At 37.6% G+C, this 18,011-nt stretch overlaps 4 protein-coding genes across 6 annotated transcripts; 1 reads left to right on the top strand and 3 right to left on the bottom strand.

Moving 5' to 3' along the window:
- The first annotated feature begins 331 nt into the window (after positions 1-331).
- On the top strand, positions 332-6,742 carry Ge-1 (Enhancer of mRNA-decapping protein 4 homolog Ge-1). Of its 2 annotated transcripts, XM_043429545.1 has the most exons (10): positions 332-555; positions 771-841; positions 1,078-1,283; positions 1,475-1,860; positions 2,033-2,292; positions 2,535-3,220; positions 3,419-4,534; positions 4,697-4,925; positions 5,029-5,322; positions 5,693-6,742. In XM_043429545.1, the coding sequence occupies exons 2-10, from the start codon at positions 795-797 to the stop codon at positions 5,880-5,882; spliced, it is 3,414 nt and encodes a 1,137-aa protein (XP_043285480.1). In that variant the 5' UTR covers positions 332-555; positions 771-794; the 3' UTR covers positions 5,883-6,742. The 2 variants fall into 2 exon arrangements, with proteins under 2 accessions (XP_043285480.1, XP_043285481.1); XM_043429546.1 differs by lacking the exon at positions 332-555 and having other exon boundaries at positions 632-841.
- On the bottom strand, positions 6,735-7,978 carry LOC122416519 (rRNA-processing protein UTP23 homolog). Its single transcript, XM_043429551.1, has 3 exons — positions 7,591-7,978; positions 7,241-7,464; positions 6,735-7,159 (listed from the first exon to the last, which is right to left on the bottom strand). Exons 1-3 carry the CDS (start codon positions 7,708-7,710, stop codon positions 6,757-6,759), a joined length of 747 nt encoding a protein of 248 aa, XP_043285486.1. The 5' UTR covers positions 7,711-7,978; the 3' UTR covers positions 6,735-6,756.
- A 606-nt stretch (positions 7,979-8,584) lies between these two features.
- ValRS (Valyl-tRNA synthetase) lies at positions 8,585-14,903 on the bottom strand. 2 transcript variants are annotated; one of them, XM_043429543.1, is made up of 14 exons: positions 14,764-14,902; positions 14,479-14,655; positions 13,961-14,134; positions 13,521-13,648; positions 13,269-13,433; positions 12,471-13,086; positions 11,715-12,239; positions 11,495-11,616; positions 11,170-11,278; positions 10,777-11,049; positions 10,094-10,438; positions 9,686-9,841; positions 9,361-9,564; positions 8,585-9,148 (listed from the first exon to the last, which is right to left on the bottom strand). In XM_043429543.1, exons 2-14 carry the CDS (start codon positions 14,647-14,649, stop codon positions 8,654-8,656), a joined length of 3,483 nt encoding a protein of 1,160 aa, XP_043285478.1. In that variant the 5' UTR covers positions 14,650-14,655; positions 14,764-14,902; the 3' UTR covers positions 8,585-8,653. The 2 variants fall into 2 exon arrangements, with proteins under 2 accessions (XP_043285478.1, XP_043285479.1); XM_043429544.1 differs by lacking the exon at positions 10,094-10,438 and having other exon boundaries at positions 14,479-14,903.
- A 304-nt stretch (positions 14,904-15,207) lies between these two features.
- LOC122416518 (nucleoside diphosphate-linked moiety X motif 19) lies at positions 15,208-16,939 on the bottom strand. The gene is made up of 5 exons (XM_043429550.1): positions 16,824-16,939; positions 16,508-16,657; positions 15,864-16,433; positions 15,609-15,767; positions 15,208-15,519 (listed from the first exon to the last, which is right to left on the bottom strand). The coding sequence occupies exons 2-5, from the start codon at positions 16,589-16,591 to the stop codon at positions 15,253-15,255; spliced, it is 1,080 nt and encodes a 359-aa protein (XP_043285485.1). The 5' UTR covers positions 16,592-16,657; positions 16,824-16,939; the 3' UTR covers positions 15,208-15,252.
- Between the last annotated feature and the right edge of the window lie 1,072 nt (positions 16,940-18,011).

The following is an 18,011-nucleotide window of genomic DNA, read 5'->3' as shown; positions in this document are numbered from 1 at the left end:
TATCGGGTGTTTGCGGTATAGCGGCGCGTCTTTTGCCGCCATTACCCAAGAGCCACCACGATTAATCTATCTGTGAATCTTGTGCCTTTGTTGTGTTTGTCATTTTCAGCGGATATCGGAAGTGTTGAAATTGGTGGAAAATCTCCACTACTCCCCTTTGACTTCCGTCGTTGGGTTAGGGTTTTTTTTTTATTTCATCGGATTCTTCACTTTTTTACTAACTTGACACAATTGGCCACAGTGGATGTTCGTTAATCCCTTCCTCCGACGTTTCCCCTTCTTCGGTGGATATACATTTTTTCCAATCCTTCCCCTCGCGCGTAAAATTCGTTTCTGTTAGTTATGTATGTATGAATGTGTGGGTGTCATGTGTGTGCGTCTGTGCGCTGTGCGTGCAGTGTTTGGTTTAGAAAATTCTTGAACAAAAGGTTGCAAAACCTCGATATGCCGCGATAGTCAAACGAACGAATAAATTTGGCCGGTCAGTTATTATTTATTTATTTTCCTTTTCATAAGAGCGATCTCCCGAGGATCGGAGAAATACTATTTCTCCAGGTAAATAAAAATAAAATATAACAGTGGAACTTGCGTGGTTTTACAAGAAAAAAAAGAGAGTAGGAAAGGGGGGAGGCTGCCTTCGCAGGCGTGCCACCGGCTCTTTTAGGTTAGAATTCACTGTCGGACCCGGTCCAACAACTTTTCCTCTCTCTTTTTATTATTTTCTTTCTTTCCTCGATATTCGTGACTTCAAAATAATCAACGAATTTTAGGAGACCGCCCGTTATCATTTGACGATGATCAAAGCCGGGGAAGAAAACCTTAGGGTTTTTCCGCAATCTGTGTAAGTACGAACAAAGCAATCGATTTTCGTTATCAAAGTTCAATTCGCACCTGCAATATTTCGACGCTTCGTAAAAATCGATGCTTCCGAAATTCTGTTTAATCGTTTTCGTGTCGTTTGATCCGTTTAGTTTATTTTTTATTTTCAATTACAATATTTTAAAATTTCCTGAGTCTCGTTAAGAATGCAACACAATTTTTTTATTTTTTTAACTTTGCATTCTCTTGACTCTGCAGAAAATTCAGTGGACAAGATGACGAAAACTCGGTTGAACTCGTCAGCAAAAATGTTACGATTATTCCCTCTGCTGGTGGGAATGATCATGGCAGCTCGAAAGTGAAGTTCAAAAGTATTGTTGACTTTGCTTGGGAATTTCAATTCTATGCGGGTCAACTGTTGGCAGTTCATATGTCCGGCAAATACTTGGCTTATGGCATCAAAGGTACTTTCGACTTCATTTTATTACTTTTTAATCTTGTCTACCATTTTCAATATACAAATATGAATAACGTGGCTAAGAACCCTCAGAAATTTAATATTGGATTACATGATGTTCAAATTGACATTAATCAAATGTCAGGTTGAATAATCTTGAATAAAGTTTTTAACGAATTCGATTAATTCTAACTGCAGCTGGAAGCGGTGCAGGTGTTGTACGCGTGGTATACAAAGAACGAGAGCAAAGAGCGCTTCTTAGAGGAATGCGCGGCACGATACAAGATCTCGCGTTCGCTCGAGTTTCTGGGGCTGTGTTGGCATGCATAGATTATTTAGGATGTTTGTTTGTCCACACAATCGATTCCACGCCCACCAATCTAGTATGTACACTGATACTGCAAGTGGAGACGGAAGAAGTTTCACCAACAATCCACAGAGTCATCTGGTGTCCGTACATACCTGAGGACGAAGTCAGCGAGGGTGACGACGTCTCCAAATTTCTACTCGTTACAAGAGGCTCTAAAGCTGAACTTTGGTCAGTTGATAACGTTTCGAGCGTGCTAGGACCGGAACCCATCAAGGTAATTCTTCTCAAAATTGAACAAAAAACCTTTCCAATTTGAAATCCTCAAACAAGTTTTTTTAAACCTTTGAATTTTGAGAGAAAGTTTTTGTATCAGGAGGCATTTATTCTATAGATCGTCAGTTTTATGAAATTCAGTGCAGTGCGATTAAATTTTTTCTTTTTCCTAGTTGACAGATCCGTTGGTGAGTAATTGCGGAGGTATGACAGAAATTTGTCAACACTCTGGAGCGATAGTAGAAGCAATTCTCAGTCCTGACGGCACAGCAATAGCCACGGCTAGTCTTGACGGTGAAATAAAATTCTTCCAAGTGATAATCCATGGTAATGCGTTTCAACAACCGAGTTGTTTGCATGAATGGCGACCTCACGAGGGCAGACCTATATCATCCATGTTCTTCCTCGATGACCACAAAAACTATCAACCGGAGTAAGTACAACATTTTTGTCATGATTTTTTCTTGTTTGACTAAAATCATAATATTCTCAATGAAATGCGGAATGAAAAAACGCAATAAGAAACTACTGTGAATAATTTATTCATTTTTTTCTTACAAACTTCGAGAAAATTATAATTATAGAATGAGACTTTAAGTTGAAATGACGAATAACTTCAATAACATTTTACAATTTTATTATTGAAAATATAAAATATTGTGTAAAAATTTGCAGTGCTCAATTTTGGCGATTCGCAATAACAGGCTGTGACAATAATTCTGAATTGAAAGTTTGGTCGTGTGAAAAATGGGTTTGCCTGCAAACGATACGATTCGATCCATCGCCAATAAGTGGGAAAATACCGGTACTGAAAGCTGGTTTGGATTTGAGCGCAAGTTTTTTGCTTCTGTCGGACATATGTAACAAAGGCTTGTACATATTGTATTTGTCAAAGGACAGTGATGATGGGATAGCTTGTGTGAGTACAATATCGGAATTTTTATTGCCATATCCGATATTGAGTTTTGGAATAGTCGATGCCGGTTTGAGGAAAGTTCGTCCGACTGGAGAGTCATTGGAAGATCTATGTCCTTGCGAAGACGAGAACGAGGATCAATTCGTCATAAGAATGTACCTCGTACAACCGAAATCTCTGCAAGAATGTCACATCGCATTTCGGCCGATTCATCAAATGGCGAATAATTGTTTAATGGACACATTGACACACGATTCTCTCGATTATAACGAGGACTTGCAACAACACATTAGACACGACGATCAAAATGGAATTGCGGTGGAAAATGGCGAAGAAGAAGAAGAAGAACGCTCGGTCACTATCGAAGGAGCGACAAACGTCAACGGCGCTTTGAATCTTATGACGCCTGATGCCTTCAGTTCACCAGCTAAAAAAGAAAACAGTGGTACAGTCGAAATTTTTTGTTTCAAAATAACTATTGAGAAAAGTTTAGTAAAGAAAAAACGCTAACCAAAAACAGATTTAGAAATGTTCGATCGCCAAAAAAGTGAATAATTACTTCTGGAATTGACTAGAACCATTTAAATAGAGATTTCCAGTATCATTATAACCGATCCTTTGTTTTTTTTTTTTTTTTTTACAGAATCTAATCGAGCGAGTCCGGAACTCGGTACGGTGCTATCGGCGAGTCCGTCGTTGGCACAGGCAGTACAAGCTCTCAATGCAACGGAACCGCCTTTGGCAACGAGTGAACTGGAGCAAGCACCACCGAGCGGTGGCAGCAGCACATCTCGAGAAGTGCGTGAAATTTTGTTCCTCGCTGGATTGGAGGAAGAGGGAAAAGAGGAAGAAGTATTGGATTGGAGCGATATTCCGATAGTTTCATTGATGGATGTTGGCGCACGAGCTTTGCAAGATTTCGTATTTCCGGAGGACGAAGCGAAAAAAGAAACTCCACGAGCGGAATTGAAAGGTGAAGAGTGGTCGGAAGTGCCACGTGAAAATTGGACGGAAGTTCCGTACGCGTGGAGACGAGATCATCCTCCTGCGTCAAAATCAGGCCGCGAATCGGAGGAATTCCCAGAAAAGGAGGGAAAAACGAATGCCCCGGGAAGTATCGCGAAGGAAGAAAATGATGCAGCGGACATAATAGCCAACGAGGAAGACGAGGAAGACGACGAAGTCGAAGTTCCGGAAACTCGTGTCGTTCCTGACCATAACATCGCTCAATTGAGCCAAAAGTTGGAGAGCATTCTAGAAACGATGCAAGAACAACGACAAGAACTTCGGGAACTTCGTGCTGAAGTAACCAGGCTGCGACAAGATACTCCTATCGCTACAAGAGTCGAATCTGCTCTTGCTCGCGCCTCTCAACAACAATTGGCTTCCATGGAGCAAACTCTCTACGCCCGCATTGCAAGACAGAACGATTTTCTTGACGAACTCCAAACCAACATTACCAATAAAATCGAAACTGCTCTACCGCAAGTCGTCAGCGATGTTGTTGAACCGTTGAAAGCCCATTTAAGGACTGACGTCTCCAGAATCGACGCTCTCGTCAGAGACAACTTGACACAACTCATAGGAGGCCCTCATATTAGAGACACTGTCGCTCTTGCCGCTACCAACGCTGCCAAACCCGCTCTTGAAAATGCCTTCAAAGAAGCTTTTGCCAATGTTTTACTCTCCAGAATGGAAAAAGCATGTCAATCCATGTTTCGGCAGGTTCAAGACGCTTTCGCGAGAGGTACACACGAATGTAAGAACAATTTTTTTATTTATCCGATATTTTTAAGGTTTACGGAGTAACAATTTTTATTCAATTTAGAGCTATTCTCTCGCAACTATTCGGTGTACTCACTTCAAATATTTTTGAATATTAAAAGACTGGACATGACCCACTGTTTTCTTTACTTTGCAGATTTACAAAACGTTGAAACGTTGTTGGATAAACAATGTCAACAGCGAAACGAACAACAAAATGAAGCTTCTCTTCAACTTTTGACCAGTACTTCGAATCTCGTTCGAGAGGATTTACGAAACGAAATGATGAAAACTTTCGCCACTTTTCAAGACGAGACTGTGAGGAATATCCGCGAATGCGTCAGAGATAATCTTAACCAACAATTGATCGACATAGCTGGAGCTCGGCAAGTTTTCATTTGATTGTTCTAATTAAGACAGAGAAAAATGATGTCAAACCAGATGCAGTCAAATTTTACACAAATTTCATTTGAAATGATCAATTTTTAGGTCTCGTGCGACAACGCCCTGCATTTCTGTGCCTGCAGTAGCGGATACTCAATCTCGAGTACTTTCTTTAATTCAACGTGGCCAACTGAACGCGGCTTTTCAGCAGGCGTTGAGCGCAAGCGATTTAGGACTCGTCGTGCTGGTTTGCGAGAAGACTGAACCGGCTCGAGTATTTTCTAGCTCTGTAGGGCCACAGGGTCAAGGACAACGTTGTTTGCTGCAACAGCCAGTTATTTTGTCGCTCGTGCAACAACTTTCTGCTGATTTAGGGCACCGCACAGAGCTCAAGCACAGGTAAGGATAAATTTTTGGATTTTTCTGTCATGAATCAATTGGATCAAATTGAAGTTTTATTCATCATCCATCGATCAAACCTCGCTTAGAATTTTCGAAATTGAAATTTTTCGACACAGTTTGACCAATTAAAAAAAGGCTCTGTCAGCCCACGCAGGGCGATGGCAAAAATGGGCTGACATTTGTATTATTTCGATCGGGCGAACGGTGTGGAAAAACTTTACTTTCAAAATTTGCAGCTATTTCTGGTGCACTCGCGCAATCAGCAACATGAAATCAGAACGACTCAATTTTGTCATAAAGTAAAAGGAATGAGATGCACGCAACGAAAAATAGGGAAAAATTGATGAGAAAAAACTTTGAATCGCAGGTGGCTTGAAGAGGCGATACTGAATTTGGACACGAACGATCCAGTGACACGGGAGCATATGGGAACTGTATTATTAACGTTGCAGTCCCAACTCGCGGCATTTGTTGCGGCGAATCCAAACCATCGTTCTACAAAACGCATGAAAATGTTGGGAATGGCGGCTCGTGCTTTACTAAATCCGCATCCTTGACTGATTGATTCGTAATTCGACTACAAGATATCGTAAGAAAAAAAAAGAAATATTAGAGAAAACCGAGAGATTGAAGAACGAATTGAAAAAAAAGCAATGACCTCGCTGGCAATCAACGTCGATCGTCAACAAGTCAAAAGACTGGCACACTATAGTTTTCATCAAATTGCATTTGCCAATCGAAACCTAGTGCAAGTTCAAAAGTCGACCCCATCCGTGGATTTTATTTCATCGTCATCCCCCCCCCCCCCTCCCTTCATACTTCTTTTCCTATATGTTAAAACACAAGTGTATATTAGGTTTAGTAGATGATAATATTTTTATTTAAAAAAAATGAAAACACAAACGCGAGTAATACGACTTTCTTCACGAAAGTATTTGGCAATGCCATAATCTCCGCTCATATTATTTCTCTGTCTACTTCGCAATTGCAAAAACATTGTGACAAGTCTCTGCTATCACTGTTGATAAATTATTGATTCCAACAAAATGTTGCTACTTAGCATTCCAATTGGAACGTTTAATTATTTTAGTTTTCTTTCGTAGAACGTGAACATACATTTTGGTTTCGGTCGAGCAATTATACGGAAAAATAGGCAACACAGTGTTATTCTTGATATTTTTTTGGTATTTCGTTTTCATTCTTAGTGATGTTCATGAGCTATGATCGAATTATTCTCTTTATTTTTTTTTTGTCAACGTAATTCTTGGTAAATGAGAGGCAGACATTTCGAGCGGACGATAACGTGGGGAAAATATTTTTCCTTTAAGAATTAAATAACGAAAAATAAAAAAATATAAAAAAAACGAGAAACACTCATTGTATTATAAATAATAAATAATCAAGTTTCATACAGCCATTATCGTACTTTATTTACTTTTGTGACATTTTTAGTGCTTCCTTTACATGACTCGATATTTTCACCTTTTTTCTTTTTCGTACTTTGCCAGAGGTTTTTTTCTGAGCTATACCCTTCTCCGGTACTTTCTTCTGTTTCTTCTTTACACTCAAAGGATTCGGTCCACCCTTTTTTCGCTTTTTCTTAGGTTTTGTCTCCGTCTCCGTTGCCAAACCAGATATTTGTTTCAATGATTTAATTGTCTCTTCCTGCGTCGAATTCATAAATATTCTCTTCAACAGTTCACCTGCATGATTTCTGCTTGTATGCGATGGTGGATCTAACGTTGGGGCTTTGCCGTGTAAATACAACAAGGGAACCCCTGGTATTGATCTCAACCGATCTTGTAACTCGCGATCTTGGGTTGCTATAAGATATCTATGCAAAAGAAGCAATCATTGTGTATGCTTATTAAATTTAATGAAAAACTTGAATGAGTTTCACATGCTTTCCACAAACCTTGAAGGATTGTCTTTTCCTATCATGGAGAGTAAACATTTTGTTCCAGAAGTTGGATTTTTTTCATGTCCGCATCGATGCACTGCGAATTGCTTAACTATGAGCATGGCCCCATAGACTTTGGGTCCCAATTTTTCAGTTTCAAGTATAACGCATTGGGTTGTTAACAGTTTTGTCTCAGCTTGAAAATATTTTGGTAATTGTTCTTGTATACTGAATTTATTCTGAAAAGATAAACACTGAACTTTAGTAAAAGTACCAAATTTGGTGAAAACATTGATCTATTATTTCCTGTATTTTCGTTTCTGTTCAAATAAAAATAAAAAGTCTAATTGATTCAGGTTACTTACTTCAAGAGCGGCAAATGAAAATGTTCCGTCTATAAGCACTTGATAAGGCTCACGAAATTTATAATTATTTACATAAAAACCTAAGTTTTTTTGGACCTTTTTTAATCTCGAAATCTTCATGATCGAGAAATTTCGTTGTGTTTAACCTTCGCACTTGTTTGTAGGTTATGATTTATAGGTACAAGTTTTCATGCTCCCACAATCTTTTATACTATTCAAATGGTATTGCACATTTAAGTTCATGTGCAATTCACTATTTTTTTTTTAATTCAGACTGAATAGAAAGAATCTGTGAGAAAATTCAATCACTGTTTCGTCTGCACTCGTCAACAAACAAAACGAACATGTGTTCGTCGTTCGCAAGCATTCGCAAGTCTGATCGCCGTGGATCCGGGATCGAAAGCCGCCATTCAAATAAAGTACATCTTTACCTACATGCGGTAATGAAAGACAGTTTCACGATATGATTTATTTTGACCATAATTGCAATTAATATAGTGTATACTTCAATAATATATTTCAAACAGAAAATATCTGAAAAACAATGAGTGATCTTAGAAAAAAAATGAAAAACAGAATTTTTAAAGAAAAACTGTGGAAAAATTAAAAACATTCAACGTTATACTATAGCAACCCAATGAAACACTTGGATTTTACCAAAACGTAGTTCCAATTGAAACCCTCCAAAGTTTAACATTTCCTTATTTATCGAAACGAAGGCCACAAATTTGACAAGCATTTTAGAAGAAATCCGCTGGACAGCTGGTCACATTATCAACCAGGCTTTTAAAAATAGTCCAAAAAATTATAATTAACTCCTTTATTGCATAGGGACAAAAAAAAGTCATGCCATTTTTGTGTTGACACGTATAGGAGTATTTAAAAAACAACGTATTTCTACTCCATCGATTCGATCCTTCATACTGAGGCATATTAAAGACAAATCTATAAAAAACCCATTTTCACCTCACTGCGAAGAGGTTAATAAAATAAGTAAATTCATGAATGTTTTTATTATCGTAAAAACGTATACATCATTGTGGAAACTAAATGATGTTGGGAACTAAATTAGCGTTCGTAGAGCTTGCATAGCTTCGGTCAATCGTTCCAATTCGCCTTCACTATTTTCGAGTTTTTCTTTATTGCTCGTCTGCACGTCGAGCGGCACTTTAGTAGCGTAATCGTCGGTCGACATGGCTTGTTTCAACTTCTCGATAACTCCAGCGAGCAAATCTTCCTTTTTGCTAAGTTTTTCAAGTTCTTTTACCGGGTCAATCAGACCCTTGAGCACCAAATGAACTTGCAATTTATCGGTGACTGTGATAATTGCGCAACCGGAAGGAGCCTCGCTCAGATGGACCACCGAATATGCCAAAGTTCCGATCAACGAATTATAATTCTCAACTTTTGTTCGAATCGCCGAATCGGTGCACACGAAGTAAGCCTCGGTTTTGGTCTTGTTCGGTAAATTGTAAGTCGATCGCGCCGATCTTATGCTCTTTATTATTTTTTGTGCAAAGTCGACGTCTTTCTCGATCTCCAAATTTCTCCAAGGACACTGCAAGAAGAGTTTTTTTTTTAATGAAAAAAAAAAAAATTTCTAGAATTTTTTTTCATTCTAATAAATTCTAATAAAATAAAACTTTTTTTAATGAAATATTTTCTCCGATGGTTGTGACAGAAGAATTTGATACTTCATCAATATTTTTTACGTTTACCAATCGCGAGGATAATGTTTTTGGTTTAGAACTGACAGTGAAAAATTCTTACCTCACTTTCCTCAGGGTAAGGACTCACGCAAATGCTTGGATAATTGAGTTTCGTGCGTGGCAATCGTTGATACAGTTCCTCGGTTATGAAAGGCATAAAAGGACTCAACAAACGAAGACCAACGTCCAACGTCTGGAATAAAACTCTTTTTGCTGCCATTTTCTGCTCTGGAGTACCATTTTGGAAGACGGGCTTGAGATATTCCTGACAAATAAAAAAACGAATAGAGAATTTGGTTGCGATGATGGTCATATAAAGTGTAATTTTATTTTATTTCATTTATTTTTATAAAAAATACAAGCATATGCCCAATTAAAAAACTTACCAAATAAACGTCGCAAAGATCGTAGAGCCAAAGATTATAACAAGCGGTCGTAGCTGCTGTAAAGTCGTACTGAGCCATTCCTTCGTCGCAAGTTTTGGCTGCGTGGCTAACTCTTGACAACATCCACACGTCAACGTTTGTTTCGTTCCCAGTGAGCTGTAAACGTTGTTAAAGTCCTTAAAAATCGATCTTGGATTACATTTGATGGAATTTTTATTGTCGAAATGAAAAATCAAGTGCTTACGAGCACAAATTAAAACCGAACGCAGAGAGACTAAAAACTATTTAGGGATTTGAAGCTTGCAAAAATTCTGTCCTAACTATGGGAAAAACGTGGAAAAAATCAACGAAAAAGTGTGATAAACGAATGGAGAGGGGAACCCAAGCATCATTGCCGAGTTTGCCCACCTGAAATGCGCAAAAATCGTCATTGCGTTTTCCATTCGTAATGTCAGAACAACGGGAGAACAACTCTCCATTATCCGGTCGGAAAGCCATTTTTTCAACGCCGCTAAACGTGCTAATATGATTTTTCCAACGCCGTAAATGCGGCTTATGCCGTAAATCAATCGACATTTTGCTTATAGCTTTGAACACCGTTACATCCGCTTGTGACGGCGTGTAACCGTCCAAATACGGATAATCCGATAAATAATCGTTCACCGCTTCCTGGACGAAGGCTTCGCTCAATGTTGACGAATACCATTCCCTACTGCCAACTCTCATATTCTCTTTTTCCATAAAGTCTGTTCTCTATCGCAATACCAATACACTTATGGTTAATTGTGAATAGTTACTCTTAACTGAATACAAGGAACTTCATTCAATTTTTCATCATGGGAGTAAAAAAGTGTCTCTCGTATTCAAAATAATTTTCACATTATTTACTGCTATTAAAGAATTATGAAGGAAATTTCACTGTTTATTTTATTATTTTATTTTATTTTATTTTTTTTATTTGAAAAGTGTAAATATTTCGTGAAACCAACGATAAAAAAAAAGTTGACGGAAATTGAATTATACTCGAAAGGAATGCTATAATATAAATTTTTTATGATTTTACTTCGTGAAAAATTAAAATTCTTTCTCACCTCAGTGTCGCCATCGTACTGAAAATCGCCGAGATACATGAGCGCAAACTTGGTTGCATTCCAAATTTTGTTACAGAAGAAACGATATCCCTGAACGCGCATTATATCGAGATTGATGTCACGTCCTTGACTCGTGTAAGCACAAAGTGCAAATCTCAATGCGTCGCTACCACATTCGGGAATTCCCTGTGGATAATCTCGTTTTTGTCCTTCGATCGCGTGTTTCAATTCCTTGGGATCGAGATTCGAATTTTCCAGTTGCTTGTGAAGATTCTGAAAAAGAATTTTTAGAAAATGAATGAATCGTAAAAGGTTTTCGTTCATTCAAAATTTAGCAGTGTCAATAAAATATTTAACAAACTTGGACGAAACGAAATGTTGGAAAATCGTTACCTGCAAACTTATGCCCCGAATCACGTCCATCGGATCAATCACATTCCCGAGCGATTTACTCATTTTCCTACCGTGTGCATCGCGCACCATCGCGTGAAGATATACTTCCCTGTGAAACGTTAAATAAATTCACAGGTTCCAGCGTTTATAAAGAAAAGTGGGTTGAAAATAGCCGGAGGAAAACTTGGTGCAGCAAAGATAAATTGTAACAAATTCACAGACAGGGAATAAAAAAAAAACATTGAAAATATATATCATACGTTCACTAGGAAATTATAACGAACTTCCAACTTAGAAAAGAAAAGTGATTTTACGTTGTCCTTACTTGAAAGGTAATTTTCCGAGTAGCTTTTGTCCGAAAAATACCATTCGTGCAACCCAAAAGAAGAGGATGTCGTGACCAGTTTCCAACAGAGTACCAGGGTAAAAGGCTTTGAGCTCTTCCGTCTATAATTTATAAAATATTCAGTCCCACATTTTCAGAATTACAAACGAGGAAATGAAAGATTGATTTTTGAATAAAAGTATAAATGTAATATCCACACATTGTCTGGCCATCCGAAAATAGAGAATGGGAATAACGCCGAGGAAAACCAAGTGTCCAAAACGTCTGGATCTTGTTTGAGGCTTATTTGATCCACGCCGACATTGAATTTTTTTGCTGCCTTTTCTTTGGCTTCATTCTCGTTACGCCCACTAACCCAGCGATCGTCATCTTTGCCATTGAAGCATGCATTATCGTTGAAATAAACGTAATAAGCGGGAATACGATGACCCCACCACAACTGCCGCGAAATGCACCAATCTCGAATGCCTTCCATCCAGTGGAACCAAGTTTTTTTGTACTGTTCCGGTATGATTTTAAGTTCGTTGGTATTCACAGCATCCATTGCATTAGCAGCCATGTCATCGCATTTTATGTACCATTGAGGCTTTATCAGTGGCTCGACAACATCCTTGGAACGACTGCAGATTGGCACTACCATTGGATTGTCTTTTATTTCGACGAAAAGATTCAGTTTTGTCAATTCTTCCAATACAGCCTTTCTCGCATGGAATCGCTTCATACCCTGGTAATTAATTTTTTAAATTTAGACGTTTTTTCTATGTTTGGCTTCAGATCAAAATGAACAAAAGTTATAAAGGTTCACAGTTTTCGGGGCCATAAAGACCCATAGCGACAACAACCAGAGACGAGACAAATGCTCGGAACGTAAAGAATAAAATTCCAAAAGTTGGACTCGACAATTATTCAATGAATTTTAATGATTATAAGAAAACGTTCATAAAAAAATCCAAACCGTGAATTTGCCGCAGTTTCCGGTAATATTTCCATCATCATCGAAAATAGTGATGAAAGGTAAATCGTGGCGTTTGCCGACTTCATAATCATTGGGATCATGGGCAGGTGTTATTTTCACAGCCCCGGTGCCGAATTCCATTTCAACAAAATCGTCAGCGATAATAGGAATTTTTCTCTCGCAGAATGGATGTTTTACGTATTTTCCAACGAGATGAGAATAGCGAGAATCTTTTGGATGAACAGCAACGGCAGTGTCACCGAGCATCGTTTCAATACGAGTCGTAGCGACGATCAATTTTTCATCAGAATCTTCGACTTCGTAGGCAAAATGTACCAAAACACCGAACACGATTTTCTCGTTATATCCAGGAATCGTTAACGCTGTTTTGCCTGTCAACTCAACTTTGTCAACTTCGATATCCGATATAGCACTTTTCAAGGTGCATGACCAATTCACCAAACGATTGCTACGGTAAATCACGTTCTCGTCGTGCAAACGAACGAATGCTTCTGTCACTGCACGGCACAGTTTTGGATCCATCGTGAAACAAGCTCTTTCCCAATCGAAAGAACTTCCCAGTTTTCTTAGTTGCTGATAAATTCTGTCACCTTTTCTAAAAATATATTTTAAAAAATAAGAATTTGAAAGCATTATTCACAACCTTCGTTGTACCGCAGTTTAATTTTGTTGAATTCATAATTTATAATTTATAATTCTGAATGATTTCACATTAGATCATTTTTTTGGGTTAATACTTGCTCAACTCTCAAAAAAATGATGAATATAAGTACTCACTCGTTCTTCCATTCCCAGACTTTTTCAACAAACTTTTCCCTCCCAAGATCGTGTCTCGTCTTTTTCTCTTCGAGCCAAAGTTTCTTCTCCACAACCACTTGAGTAGCAATACCAGCATGATCGCAACCCGGATTCCAAAGGGTTGTGCGTCCCTTCATGCGATTCCTAGAACAAATATAGCCTTGGTTTCATTTGAACTCATGAAATTATTGATCACTTGGTTTTGACAATTTTGTTGTTTACTCAGTTTACCATCTTGTTATGGCATCTTCCACAGCATTTGTTAATGCATGACCAAGATGAAGAGCTCCTGTGACATTGGGCGGTGGAATAACCATGACAAATTTCCCTTTTGGATTTTCTTCCAAAATCGATTTTCTCTAGAAAATCAATGCTATTGAATTTTCGTAGCACATCATTGATCCATAATCGTAAAAAAAATATTTTTTAAACAAACAATGTTTTTTAATATTTGTTAAATAATTGAATGAATTTTTCGAATTAATTACACATTTATGTTAATAATTTTGTTTGATAGCAAAGAAATAATGAAATAGTTGTAATCGAGCTTCAAAATTTAATACAGCAAAATATCAAAGAAAAAATTGTAACAGCATTTTGCCGTCTGTTGTTGAAACAATTTTTGATCATTCTTTCAATCATCCTTCAACTTATAATAGGGAGATTCTTACTCCATATTCTGGTTTAAAAAAACCCTCTTTTTCCCACCAAGAGTACCAGGCTGCTTCGACATATTGCGGACTATAAGCATCAGGCATGGAACAGGAGACATCTTTCTTAGAGCCCACCGGAGTCTCGATAGTATACAGAGCCGAGTCCTTAGCCTCTTTCTTTTTCTCAATTTTCTAGTAGATGGAAACTTTGAATTAATCATTGCATCAATACCAGTATAATAATCAATTTTTTATCAAAATATTCTCCGAATTTACTAACCAAATTGTTGAACACGTTTTATTTCTGACGATTAATTGGAAAATAGCTGTTATTAGTGAAAACGAACTTTCGATTGAATGATATCAGAAATGACAGTTTCAACTTGCGAATTGAAGATTTTTTGTTCATGATAAAAATGATGCGTAATTGCGATCATAAACGACTTTTATTATATTAAGAAGCATATGGACAATAGAATGACTTCCGACTGTCATTATCGTGTCAGGTATTATTGAAAGACAAAAGAAGATAGTACCTCAATTTTTTCTTTTGGTTTAGTTGTCACCTCGGAGCTAGTCTCTTTCTTGTCCTGCTTTTGTTTAAACTTTTCTAGTTTAGCAAGTTTTTTAGCCTCTTTCTCCAATTGCTTAGCAGTTTTTGGTGGAGCATTCTCCTCAGTAGCTAAGTCACTCTTTGTTTCAACCATCTTTCACTTGAATAAGTTATTCTAATTATTAAATATTAAAAGCAGAACTTTAAAGAATATTCGTTAAAGATAATACCGCAACCGGCGTTAGTTTGAATAATTTAAATTATTTACGAAAAAAAAATCGTTGACCTAGCGCAATGTAACATTTCTTGCGTCAGTTAACCAAGAAATTCACGGTGAAAGTTAAAATAGATTGACATGTGAGCGTACATGAAAATGTGATTCGATTTCTGACCGACACGCAACTTGACGCAACGCTGCCGTTACACCACTTCGTTCTTTTAGTTTTCACTCACGGCGTTAGAATCGCATACTTCCGGAATTTAAACTATTTCGCCAAGGAACAGATTTACAATGTTCTCTGATTTTGCCAACCACACTGCACAAAGTTCGTCAAAAAATGTTTGAATATTTATTTTAAAATACGCGATGTTGAAATGAATCAAAAATGTCTATTGATAAATATTACCGACTGGAGTAACCTATTCTTGAATAAATATTAGGAGTTTAAATTCTAATCATTTTAGACGCTGCGCCATATTATCGACACTAAAGTAAAGTCATAAAAAAAAATTCTTTTATTCCTTCAAAACTTTTTTTTTATAATTTTGATGATTTAATTTGTACATTGTCAATACACAACGGTGGTAAATGTCCATCGAGACTTTCCATGTTGTCGACTGAGAGCGATTTCACATCAAGACTATAAACTTCTATACGATTTCTAATTGAGGATTGTTCATGAAATTCCGCAATAGTCATTGTCGTCCTGTCAAATTCTTGCCTTTCAGTGTAACTTGGATTTTTGGGATACATACAATCTCCCGGGAGTAGGACCACATGACCATCCGATAATCTTACTCTCACCTGTGGACGTAAATTTGTACAAGTGCTTGATATCATTTCTGGTTTTTAACCTTCTAAAAGAATGTACTGGTTACTTTATTAATATTTACTGGAAAAATTCGATGCATTCCATGCTTGCTTCGAGCAATTGTAAAATCTAATAAATTGTTGAGGGATTCGTATCGTGCTATTCTTCCCAATTCATAAAGTTGGGGAATTTCGAGTCTGTACTCTTTCGAAGAAGATAAAAGCGACTTTGGATCCAGCCACTAGAAAAATGATCACCATTTGAATTTGCTATCATTTACTTTGTATTATCATTGTCAAATTCTCCTGTATGAGTAGAAATTCTGTCATTTCTTTACCACTAAATCTTCCATCTCCTGTTCCTCAAACTCTGCCAAGGGCTGAGACTGCATACAAACGAAAAAAAAAACAGTGTCGAATCGTTTTGCAAAAACCGTGGGTGTGAGCCAATTGCTCCATTCGTGGAGTGCCCAAATATTAGGATAACATTGATGGTCTTCGCACATTCTGTAAAATTTCATAGGATCGTTGTGTACTCTAGACTGCCAACTTTTAGCTTCGTCCATGACAAGATGTTTGGCCCAGTCTGTTAAAACTCCTTTGTCCCCAGGCTTATTGCAAATGAGTATGCCACATTCTTCAAAAGTTTCTCTAATGGCTGTGATTCGTAGAGAAATTTCTCTTCGCAATTCATTTTTTCGAGGTTTAAAAATTGGTGGTCGACTGGAATTTGGATTCAAGAGAGAAGCAAAACTTTTGTCATTAAAACCAAACGAGGAAAATAAGTTCTTCCATTTCAAATCCGCGTCCGACGGCTCCACAGTTCCACCAGGAAAAACATATGCTCCTGGCATGAATGACGCTTGTCCGTGCCGTTTCAAATTCAGCAATTTGTAATCATACTGAAACTGAATTTTCTCAATTAAATAATTATAATGAAGAATCGTTCTTTTTAAAATATATATTTCAAGAATTTATTTACCACAGAATTTGATAAACTGGGATTACGCTTCTGTATTTGACGAGATGCCAATATGACAGTAGCAGAATCTCTCCAAGCTTTCATTTTTTATAAATGAGAGAGCGCTCTTTTTATTTCTCTGATGTAATACTTATAAAAGTAGATTTAGCACTAAAAATTTAGGTGTTGCATAAGTTGTGATTTTGCCGGTTTTTTTTACAAATCACTACGATTTTTCAGGTACGATTCCTTGATAACTTGTCCGTTTTTCAATCGTTGACTTCAGGGTTTAAAAAGCATTCTATCGAACACAAACAAATATTGGCTAAAGTCTCACCATTGCGTTCGAAATTATATAACGAAGAATCATTGAGAATTTTTATTTTTATTAATCCGTCATTTTATTTTCTTGTTATTTTATCGTCTTTCCCTGTAGCTGCAATCATAAGTTCGTAGAGTTGGTAAACTTGTTCATCCTTTAATTTATTTAAATCTTCAATCTCAAGATTTTCCCCAAGTGGTTGAGCGGTCCGTGGTCCTCGAAGTCCGAGTTGTTCGGCTAATGATGTAGCGTATCCCTTATCAGACGAACGTACCACACAATTATTCAGCAATTGACAAAAGTCACGAGCATTGAATCAAAATAATACTGAATCGCGCGCTCCAATTAGGTTTTATTATGCCAGCGAAAGGCTCTTGAGGACAGCCCATCTCTCTCTCTTTGAAATCTGCGCATGCTTGTGCGCACGCGCATATTTCATTGTACAGCTGAAACAGAAAATGGTTCTCCGGCGTTCAACGCTTCCATATATTTGTGGTTAGTTCTTGCTGTCAACTTATTTCTGTAGTAAACTGTACCGACGGAGACACTGGGCCTGGAGAGACATTTCTCTCGAAGCACGGAGTGCGCGTTTCAGTAATAATAGAGTTCAGTGGTCGTGAAACAGAAATACACAAACGAGAATTCGAGGTTATGGCTGGATCGTTGCATTAATCCAGTGTATATATCTAAAAGAATTGTTTGTTTTTCTGAAAATGCTTACAGTCCATTCGTTCATAAAAACATGTGCTTCAGCAGGATTACACGTCTTGTGCCGCTTGAACTCGTCACGAACGTAGTTGTTTCCTAAATCTCTTATTTCAGCTGGCATACCGCGATGTAACCTCAAAATTGTTTTGTACAAAAGTCTCACCCGTTGCAGGTGTGACAATGTTTTCATGATTTTTTCACCTACTTCAGGACAATCTTTAAACTCGAATATCAACAATTTATCAACACTATCATTCACCGTTTTCTTCACTACAATTCAGTGCGAACAACTCTGTTGACATCGCACAACAACGTCCAACTTCAAATTTAGCAGACGAACTATTTTTTCCTCCCTTGTCACGCGGGCTCTTTCCTCGGTAGTGCTGCTTTAGGCCAGGAAACGAGAAGCTACAAAGTCACGCGAGTTCAGAGTTTTGGACAAAAAATTTCACGTTTCTTTTTTTTATTAACAAATTAGTGAAAAACGCACTTTTT

This window comes from Venturia canescens, chromosome 9 (genome assembly GCF_019457755.1).
Source record: "Venturia canescens isolate UGA chromosome 9, ASM1945775v1, whole genome shotgun sequence".
In the NCBI taxonomy this organism is placed as follows: Eukaryota; Metazoa; Arthropoda; class Insecta; order Hymenoptera; family Ichneumonidae; genus Venturia; species Venturia canescens.
Note: the sequence above shows the minus strand (reverse complement) of the source record. Positions and strands in the feature narration are given on the sequence as shown.

Coding starts and splice junctions, on each gene's coding strand:
- Ge-1 (XM_043429545.1), top strand. CDS start 795: ATGATCAAAGCCGGGGAAGAAAACCTTAGGGTTTTTCCGCAATCTGT. Junction 3,221..3,418: donor AGCTAAAAAAGAAAACAGTG/GTACAGTCGAAA, acceptor TTTTTTTTACAG/AATCTAATCGAGCGAGTCCG. Junction 4,926..5,028: donor ATCGACATAGCTGGAGCTCG/GCAAGTTTTCAT, acceptor ATCAATTTTTAG/GTCTCGTGCGACAACGCCCT.
- LOC122416519 (XM_043429551.1), bottom strand. CDS start 7,710: ATGAAGATTTCGAGATTAAAAAAGGTCCAAAAAAACTTAGGTTTTTAT. Junction 7,465..7,590: donor TTTCATTTGCCGCTCTTGAA/GTAAGTAACCTG, acceptor TTATCTTTTCAG/AATAAATTCAGTATACAAGA. Junction 7,160..7,240: donor GGAAAAGACAATCCTTCAAG/GTTTGTGGAAAG, acceptor TCTTTTGCATAG/ATATCTTATAGCAACCCAAG.
- ValRS (XM_043429543.1), bottom strand. CDS start 14,649: ATGGTTGAAACAAAGAGTGACTTAGCTACTGAGGAGAATGCTCCACCA. Junction 13,649..13,960: donor TTTTTAAACCAGAATATGGA/GTAAGAATCTCC, acceptor TTGATTTTCTAG/AGAAAATCGATTTTGGAAGA. Junction 13,087..13,268: donor GTCTGGGAATGGAAGAACGA/GTGAGTACTTAT, acceptor ATATATTTTTAG/AAAAGGTGACAGAATTTATC.
- LOC122416518 (XM_043429550.1), bottom strand. CDS start 16,591: ATGAAAGCTTGGAGAGATTCTGCTACTGTCATATTGGCATCTCGTCAA. Junction 16,434..16,507: donor CCAGTTTATCAAATTCTGTG/GTAAATAAATTC, acceptor GAGAAAATTCAG/TTTCAGTATGATTACAAATT. Junction 15,520..15,608: donor GAATGCATCGAATTTTTCCA/GTAAATATTAAT, acceptor TTACGTCCACAG/GTGAGAGTAAGATTATCGGA.